Source organism: Nerophis ophidion, linkage group LG28 (genome assembly GCF_033978795.1).
Source record: "Nerophis ophidion isolate RoL-2023_Sa linkage group LG28, RoL_Noph_v1.0, whole genome shotgun sequence".
NCBI classification, from domain to species: domain Eukaryota; kingdom Metazoa; phylum Chordata; class Actinopteri; order Syngnathiformes; family Syngnathidae; genus Nerophis; species Nerophis ophidion.
In genome coordinates, this window is record NC_084638.1 from 15306276 (window position 1) to 15316499 (window position 10224).

Consider the following 10224-nt stretch of genomic DNA (forward strand, 5'->3'; position numbering starts at 1 on the left):
AAACTCTGAAATTAGACAATTCTTTACTTTTTCTTATTTGCTGTATTTTCTTTGGAACAAAACAAACAATACTCATAACTTGAAAGTTTCCATTCTTTCAATGGCAAAAGTGTTCATAAAAAAAAAACACACACAAAAAAAACTGAATTTACCCCTTAAAATAATTTTAGGATGTTGTTTTGCAATTTATGACAACACTTGTTCGTTCTGAGATAGAGAAACAAAATGAAGAGTTTATTTTTTAGGAATGTATGCAGAGTAAATCTCTGTGGGATGATGTGCTATATTGGGTTTGCCTAACACTCCAAACTTGTTTTGTGAAATTGATATTGTTTTGGGGATGTTAAATGAGACAGCGACTTGTCCAGGGTGTACGCCACCTTCCGCCCGATTGTAGCTGAGATAGGCGCCAGCGCCCCCCGCGACCCCAAAAGGGAATAAGCGGTAGAAAATTGATGGATGGATGGATAAACATAAAACCTTTTTAAAACACAATATTGAGGGTTTTGGTTTTATCCACAAAATGTAAGTTTGTAAAAACAAAACCATCCTTCCACAAACATTTCAGCCATTTTCTCTCACTTTTATATTGTATAAAGGTCTGGGGACATACATATAAAACAATCACAACACAATCATCATATTACAAAAGAGAGTAATACAGATAATTAATAAAATGAATTAGAGACCTAACAAATGATTCATAAAGTCACACATTTTAAAATTGTATAAAAGACAATTGTTCAAATGATGTATAAAGTAAATAATAATATGCTTCCTGAAGAGGTCCAGAAGATGTTTCAGATGTGAACCAGTAAATATGTATATCATAAATAGGGGCTAATCTATGGGATGATTAATAACTAGAAATAAAAATATGTCACACTTTAATATTTCAAACACCTATAAAAAACACTCTTATGAATAGGTCTAATATTGTATGACGAATATATATATATATATATATATATATATATACACACTTACATTTTTTTTAATGTATGTAAAATATGCCTTGTACTGTTTACTCTCACCTTTTCAGTGAAATTTTTCAGTTAAATTTTAATAAAAGTACACAATGTTGCATATTAATGCATGTACTTGACTAAAAAAAATCACTAATACAAAATATCTAATCTATAAATGTAAAAGCATATTAAAATAGTGTTACACAAATAACAATGTTACACATACAGTCACACGTTTTAAAAGGAAATTATCCATCCATCCATCCATTGTCTACCGCTTATTCCCTTTCGGGGTCGCGAGGGGTTTGTATAAAATATATGTAGGCACCAGCGCCCCCGTGACCCCAAAGGGAATAAGCGGTAGAAAATGAATGGATAGATGGATGGATGGATAAAATATATGAACACTAAATGTACTTTTCATGTAAAACATGTTTTGTACTGTTTTGGATTTACTGACCTTTTTAGTAAAATTGTTCCTCTTGCAATAATTTATGTCAATATAAAAGTAAAAAATGTTGCATATTAATGCACGCAATGGGCTGAAACAAATGGTGTATAAATATAGAAGCATGTTAACCAGATTGTTACACAAACAACAATGTCACACATGTTATATGTGCTGATGTTGTTAGAAAGTCAAAATGAAACTCTTGACAGTTTATTTCAAATCGTGCAGTTTCATTTGCTGCTGCTGTTCTCACCAGCACACTTGTGTTTCTTACACTGGTACTTATAAGAGAATCTTTCACCACACACACTGCAACTCAACACTTTCTCTCCTGTGTGTCTTCTCATGTGTGCTACAAGGTTTGATCGCTGACAAAAGCTTCTGTTGCAGATTGAACAGGAATGTGATTTTTCACCAGTGTGTGTTCTCTTGTGCTTTTTCAAATATTGACTTTCTGTAAAACCTTTACCACATATTGAACAGGTAAAACATTTTTCTCCAGTGTGTATTAGCATGTGTTTGTTTAACAGGTTTTTTTGTGTAAAACCTTTACCACAGATTGAAAAAGAAATAGGTTTTTCTTTAGTGTGTATTCTCATGTGTACTTTGAAACTCTGACTGTGAGTAAAACATTTACCACATTCTGAGCAGAAAAATGGCTTTTCTCCAGTGTGTGTTCTCATGTGTGCTTTCAAACTCTGACTGCTAGTAAAACTTTTACCACAGGTTGAACAGGTAAAAGCTTTTTCACCAGTGTGCGTTCTCATGTGCACTTTCAAATTCTGACTTTGTGTAAAACCCTTACTACAGAGTGAACAGGAAAAAGGTTTTTCTCCAGTGTGTATTAGCATGTGTTCCTTTAACCCCTTTTTTCGTGAAAAACATTTACCACATTCTGAGCAGGAAAAAGTTTTTTCGCCAGTGTGTGTTCTTATGTGTCTTTTCAGATATGAATGGTAATGAAATGTTTGGTCACAGTGAGAACATTTCAAATTAGTGTTATCAGTGTGACATGTCTTATCTTTAGAGTCTTCATCATCAGTGTCAGGAGAGTGTGACGTTGTGTCCTCACTATCTGATAGTGGAGCTAAGAGCTTGTCTGCTTGTGATCCTCCACAGTGGTCTCCATCAGCTTCTGTTGTCATGTGTTGTGTTGAGCTGCTGCTTGGAGGCTCCGCCTCTCTCTTCTTCTCACTTTCACCTTTGACCTCATCATCTTCACTCTTCACAGGGACACCAGTCACTGGGGACACCAGTCCTTCAATATGCTCTTGACTGATGCTGTGTTCCTCCTCTTCCTTTTTAATGTGGTGGGTCAGTGAGTCTTCCTCTTTCTTTTTACAGGAAAGGGTCTGTGTCAAAGAGGAAAAGAAGACGCCAGAGGGTCCGTGGCGCCTCATCTTGCTCTCTGATGGATCCTCCTTCACCATCCTTAAGCTACACTCCTGTTTTTCAGGCAGAAGTTGTTCTTCACAGACATCTGCAGGACACAAAATGACAAATATGTTTGAGAAATGTCCAGATTTGACCAGTCACATGAGGCATTCAGTATATTTACATGTTCTTAAAAAAATAAGTTATTATATGAATTGGGCTGAAAACAAACACACTGCTCTTTACATTATTCACAGGAAAATAAGACCACTTTTTATGAGGAATTGGCAATATTACCTAAAATCTATATTGCGATAAATTCCCGTATGCCTGAGTGCAGCTGGGATAGGCTCCAGCACCCCCTGTGATTATAATGTCAGTTACTGATGTATAAACTTGAAGAAAAGATTAGGTCGTTTACACCAGGGGTGGACATTACGTCGATCGCGATCGACTGGTCGATCTCGGAGGGTGTGTCAGTCGATCTCAAGCCAGGCATTAAAAAAATATACATAAAAATGAGCAATCATCAATCCTACCAAGACTTCACTTTCGTCAGTTGTTTGACATTCTCGGCACCCGAGGATCTTGTGAGATGACGCTGGCTGCTGCGAGCTCATATTTAAGAAAAAAATCCCTAACAGGGCGGACGCAGAGAAACACATTTTATTTCTAAAGACTCCGTACCTACTGTCAAAACTCTAAAGACCGACTGCACAGTTCCTGTCTTCACCATAAAAGACCTGTTTCATCCTGCCTGTGCTAACAAAATAAGAGTCTCCGAAAGCTAGCGTGCACAAGCTAGCAAGCTACGGAGTTTGATGCCAATGTATTTCTCCCCCGCCCTCAGCGACCGCTTTCTCACTTGCTTGCCCACCCGCACACTCACTGACGTCACTCACCTGCTGCCAGACATTAAAGGGCCCCACACATATGCTACTCTCATAACAAAGTGTTTAAAAAGGAGTATGCAAGTTGGACAAATGAGATGCCAAATCCAACCACTTTCATGTGGTATTGGACAGAAAGGAGGACTTTTTTTTTCCTCCATTTGAAAATGCGGACGTTATCAGCACCACTGTCTAATTCCAATCAAATACACCAACTTATATTATTGTCTTCATGAAAGAAAGGAATCTATGTGTGTTAAACATGCTTGTATTATCATTAAACACCATTAACTTGTTAACAAAAATGTCTCTTTCATAAATAAATAAATATAAATTATAAATAGGAATGAGGTCGATCTCCTCGACTTGGTCAATTGAAAAGTAGCTCGCCTGCAGATAAAGTGAGAGCGCCCCTGGTTTACACTATAAATCTGTACTCTGTATTGTTGTCTCTGGTGGTCGAGTTCGCTCACTGCAAGTCATGTGGGTTGAAAGTGTATTTCCTTTCGAAGTAAGGTTTTCAGACCTAATTTCACTTCCTTGACACAAATGGAGAAAGACTTAGTAATTCTAAAAGGCCCAAATTTAAAGAATCATAACAGGCATATCCCGGGCAGCTATATATGGGCCTGTGTCAATTACCAGCTTATACGACGACTTAAATAACATTTATTCTCTTACGGTTTCAAAGCAATGTGTACATTAAATGTGACCGCTGTATTAAAATGACTAGTTCCATCTCCAACGGGAAAGTGAGCGTCGCCAACACTACTGCACACAAGAAAATGTGTGGAGGAGAATTGCAAGTAGCCGAAACAAAGATTGTGAATGAAAAAACAAGAAGCTCACTTTGTTCATTTACCGTATTTTTCGGATTTTAATGCGCACTTACAATCCATTCAATTTTTCAAAACTCGACAGTGCGCCTTATAGCCCGGTGCGCCTAATGTACGGAGTAATTCTGGTTGTGCTGGCCGACGTCAAAGCAATTCTTTTTAGTACGTGGTGTATTGTTAAGGGAGTCCAGTAGATGGCAGTCACATATAAGAGATATGTGAAGACTGCAATATGACGCCAGTTAACAACACCAAAACTTTGAATGTTCCATTGAAAATAAAGAACATTACACATGGCACTCAAAAATCTGTCCAAATGTTTTAGTATGACTTTGAAGCCACATCAATTGAGGGATTATCGGTCTATTATGGCTCCCGTAGTAGTATTACTATGGTGTGTGTATAAGGACCGCAACATGGCACACATGAGCAGACATATTATCTGGCGTCTTGTTTCACAATACGATGCAAATGTTTTTGATTGATTTTAATTTTTTTATTGGTTGCTGCTCTCAGTATCAGCCCAAAGGTAAGGGCTGTACATTATTGTTTATACATTCAGTAAAAAAGAAAGACATTAAGGGCATAAACCAAATTATTTAATTCAGAGCCATATTTGAATATTCAATTGCTATTATAACACCACCATCCTGTGTTTTTGTCTGATTATGATTGGAACAAAAAATTGACTCATTCAATTATCATGAAAAATTTAAATATAGGTATCAGCATTGGTATGACCCATACCGCCCTTATAACTACTTATAGTATCAGCCAAAACTAAAGAATAAAACAACAAAACAAGTGATTATTACATTTGAACTAAACAGAAGAATAAGTGATTTTACATTTTAGCAGAAGTGTAGATAGAAACACGTTATATTAGAAAATTCCTAAATAAAAACATTGTTAATGGAATTATTGTAACAGTTCTTGGATGTATTTAGGATTTCTACTAGATTTTGACAGAATATAAAACATTCGAAGGCTGGCGAGGCTCGGTTGGAAGAGGGGCCGTGACAGCAACTCGACAGTTCCAGGTTTGAGCATAGTCACTGCTGTTGTTTCCTTGAGCAAGGTACTTTAACCACCTGCTCCCAGTGCCACCCACACTGGTTTAAATGTAACTTAGATCATGGGTTTCACTATGTAAAGCGCTCTGAGTCACTAGAGAAAAGCGCTAAATAAATATACTTCACTTCACTTAAAAGGAAACCACACTTTTTTTTTTGCCTATCAAGAACACACATTTTTTCTTACTTATGCATTCTAAATAGTAAATAGATGCGATCAAAAGTCTGCTAACAATAGAGGCTATTAGAGTCAATATATTCTGACAACAAAGAACTTAAAAAACATCCAAACACCTCCATTAAGGTTTTATGTACATGCAGTAGGTATATATTGGTAGGTTGGTAATGCATGGCATCCTGCCAGCTGCTATGCTGACAGTTATTTTAGTACCTGTCATTAAAGAAAAGGCCGGTGAGGTAGGGACTATGGACAATTATCAACCTATCGCCCGAGCCAGCATGCTATCTAAAGTACTGGAAAGTGTGATAACATACAGAGTTGGGGATCTTATTTGCACCGCAGACAACCAATTTGGCTTTAAAAGCAAGTACAGCACTGACTTGTGTATTTATGTTTTAAAAGAAGCAGTAGAAAAATACAGAGCGCAGGGCCCTACAATGTTGGTAGGGTTTATTGATGCATCTAAGGCATTTGACGGCGTCAACCATCTCAAACTCTTCACCAATCTGAAGCACAGGGGTGTTCTGGGTATATTCTGACATATTGGTACGACAGGCAGACAAAGCAAGTAAAATGGGGGAGTAGTTTATCCTCTCCCTTTAGAGTTGGCAATGGGGTACGGCAGGGCGGGCTTCTATCACCAGGCCTATTTAGCCTGTCTATGGATGACCTGTCAAGGCAGTGGGAGAATGCAGAACAGGATGCATCATGGGGAACACCTCAATCAACCACTTTATGTACGCTGATGATTTGGCCATTATATCTCCCAGTAGTGCAGGGTTCCACCAGCTTCTTAACATATGCTCAGACTATGGAGTCAAGTTTGACATTAAGTATAATGCCACAAAGAGTATGGTAATGATATGTAGGACCAAGGAGGATCACCATCTTAATTTCACAGTTTTCTATTTGTCTGGTCAAACCCTGTCTGTGTGCAACAATGTCAAAAACTTAGGCCACATCATCAATGACAAGATGGAGGATGATGCTGACATGCTTAAACAGAGAAGAAAGCCAATATACTGGTGAGAACATGTCATGACAGCTTGGATGAAGCAAAGGTGCAATGTTAATATTTGGTTACATCTCCCCTGGCAAGTTTCCCTGCAATAAAGCACTTTTGGTAGCCATCCACAAGATTCTGGTTGAATTTTTGACCACTCCTCTTGACAAAATTGGTTCAAGTCAGCTAAATTTATGACATGGACTTGTTTCTTCAGCATTGTCCACATGTTTAAGTCAGGACTTTGGGAGGGCCATTCTAAAACTTTAATTCTAGCCTGATTCAGCCATTCCTTTACCACTTTTGACGTGTGTTTGGGCTCATTGTCTTGTTGGAACACCCAACTGCGCCCAAGACCTAACCTCCGGGCTTGGGATTTTAGGTTGTCCTGAAGAATTTGGAGGTAATCCTTCTTTTTCATTGTCACATTAAAAGCACCAGTTCCATTGGTAGCAAAACAGACCCAGAGCATAATACTACCACCACCATCCTTGACGGTGGTAATGGTGTTCCTGGGATTAAATACCTCGCCTTGTCTCCTCCAAACATATTGCTGGGTATTGTGGCCAAACAGCTAAATTTTTGTTTCATCTGACCACAGAACGTTGCTCCAGAAGGTCTTATCTTTGTCCATGTTATGTCAGATGAAACCAAAATGAGCTTTTTGGTCACAATACCCAGCAATATGTTTGGAGGAGAAAATGTGAGGCCTTTAATTCCAGGAACACCATCCTACTGTCATTACTGTATATATTATAGACTGAATATAACATTGTATGTATACTTCTGATTCAGCAGATTTGGTCACATTTTCAGTAGACTCATAATAAATTCATAAAACAACCAAACTTCAAAAGTGTTTTTTGTGACCAACAAGTATGTGCTCCAATCACTATATCACAAAAAAATAAAAGTTGTAGAAATTATTGGAAACTCAAGACAGCCATGACATTATGTTCTTTACAAGTGTATGTAAACTTTTGACCACGACTGTATGTACATCATCCTCACAAGACAACCAAACTTCTTATACGCATCACATTTCAGAATAATGTTAATCATCAAATATAAAGTCAGTAAAGATGTGAGAGTAAGAAGTAAACAAACCTGTTCTGTGTAACACAACTTGATGATGTTTCTTATAATAAACATCCAGTAGTTGTGGTCGCTCGTCCTCCTCTTTTCTTGGCCAAAGTTCCTCCTCATACTTTTCCGTCGTTCTTTCGCACATTTTCACACAATCACAACACTTTACACTCACATTAGTTCCCTACTTAGCGATGTTTAAATAACTTCCGCGTCTCTTTGTTAGCAGCTAACAAGCTAAGCTAACTAGCCAGCTAAACTAGCTGCAAGCTACCTTGAATGAAGCTATCAAACAGGAGAAGTGTCAAAGTGCGCTCAGACTAATGTAACAATTATTAACCGTGTGTACTCTATTAAACAACATATATGTAAGAATACAGAAATATAATGCCCGCGTTTAGGACTTCTCCGTCAGACGCCATCTTGCTTTATCATCCGATCGGTCCACGCATGCGTGTATCTGACGTCACTTCCGACAACTTGTTTTGCCACACTTACTTACCATGGTTCTTTTGTGTCATCTGTATTTCAATAACAATGTCATCATAAACCATTACATACAAAAATATCTACATTTAAAAAATAAATTTAACTATGGAAGTTAGTGGCGCCCCCGTGTGTCATTCATTACAATGACAGAAGCGTAAAAGTGGTTAAAATTGTTTCGACGCAACTTGTACATGTTCATATTTCTTGTTCAATTTTACTCCGAGATATATCATGTTTCTTTACAAACATTACTAAAACATAAAAGTATTTAATCAAGATGGCGCCGCTGTAGTGGCTGCTGGTGACAGGAGCTCTGTGCTCTTGTGTCATCCTTTTGTGTTCCTGCTGTTTCCCTCTTGTTTTCATGTGTTTTTTTTTTTTTTTTGCTTTTTGGTTGGGGACCCTCTGGGACTGTGTGACAAGGGGTGGTTCTTTCGTGACTTCTGCAGTGCTTTTTTGTGAACTTCTGGATCTGCCTACCAGATGCTGGGTCTCTGCTACACCAGAATCCATTTGGAGAGACTGGAGGAGATGCGGATGAAGAGACAGGACTGTGGAGCTGGCGCTTAGCGTATGACGGACAACCTTCACAGTGTCTTGGCTGAATGAGCAGGTATCGGACACTTCAGTCTCCTTGCCCGCATCCTCGCTCATCCATGCGGACTGGACACTGGCGAGAGTTAATGGGCGGTTCGCTTCGTTGCTTTGTTTGGTCTACTCTTGTCTCTGGCCATGCTCCTCCCACCCCAGCAGATGATAGCGTGGAACACTGCAGAGGCCACCACATGTGTATATGGGTGTTGAAATTATGTTTTTGTTTGGTTTCTTGTCTATGCAGGTTGCTATCGTGTGTGCGCAATATATATTATTGGTTAATTATTCGTTGTTGTTTTTGTTATTTTACTTTTGTAGCAGTACTTAGCAATAGCACTGCTGGAGAGTCAGCTGGTTGCATCAGCTCTGCTCTTTTGATGTCCTTTGTGTTATTTGATGTTTCTCTCTTACACACATGTTTATGTGTGCTATGGGTATGAGGTTTTTCTCTTTTTTCCCTCGGCCTCAGACTGAACCACCTCTCCAGGGGCCCAAGCTTCGACTAAATATTTTTTTCATTTTACTCACCCCCCTCCCTAGCGTTTACCCGTTTCTCACCTTTTTTGTAAGGGGCGCCGGAAGTTGTCAGACCCGTCAGCTATCCTGTTCTGTCTCCCTGTAATGTTTGTCTGCTCTTGAATGGGATTGTCACAGCTAAACAGTGTGTGCAAACAATACAAAACTGCATACTGATACCCCAGATATGCACTGGATGTGGCGAGGACTTTTTACATTTCAATTCAAGTCAATGTGTCGATTTCCACTGCTGCCGAACCCTTTGTCGGTGCCGTACCACAACCCTGCGCTAAATATAAGCAGAGCTTCTATATTTGTCAGATGGCACAATGCTGCAGGTCAATGGAGCTAAGATCGGCTTCTGTGGGACAGGAAGTCACGCTCAAACATAATAAATTATCCGGTTTACTTTCTAAAACAGTACTGAAAAACAGTTTTGTTCAATGAAAATCTTCCCCAACATTTACTAAGATTAAACACAAATAATGCAACAATTGAAGTTTCCAACCTTACTCTTTTCTAAATGAAATGTGTGCAGCCGAGTCTGTCTCTCAGCAGTAAATGTGCTGCTGCTTGAATAGATGCTGCAGTGTAAAACACAAAAGGCACATATGTCATCTTTGTATGCAATGCAACTCTAAATTACTTTTTCTACATCCCAATTATACTTATTGATGAATAAAACAAACAACCAACCCCACTTGCGATGGCTCTAAAGTTCAGTGATGTGTTGCTAACTTCAGACTTTTTCTTCTTTGTGGAT

At 38.6% G+C, this 10224-nt stretch overlaps 1 protein-coding gene across 3 annotated transcripts; it reads right to left on the reverse strand.

Moving 5' to 3' along the window:
• Nucleotides 1-562: 562 nt before the first annotated feature.
• Nucleotides 563-10163, reverse strand: LOC133545345 (oocyte zinc finger protein XlCOF6.1-like). Of its 3 annotated transcripts, none has more exons than XM_061890836.1 (2): nt 9975-10163; nt 563-2899 (listed from the first exon to the last, which is right to left on the reverse strand). In XM_061890836.1, the coding sequence occupies exon 2, from the start codon at nt 2847-2849 to the stop codon at nt 1650-1652; it is 1200 nt and encodes a 399-aa protein (XP_061746820.1). In that variant the 5' UTR covers nt 2850-2899; nt 9975-10163; the 3' UTR covers nt 563-1649. The 3 variants fall into 3 exon arrangements, with proteins under 3 accessions (XP_061746820.1, XP_061746821.1, XP_061746819.1); XM_061890837.1 differs by having other exon boundaries at nt 9970-10163; XM_061890835.1 differs by lacking the exon at nt 9975-10163 and adding an exon at nt 7884-8302.
• Nucleotides 10164-10224: the final 61 nt, after the last annotated feature.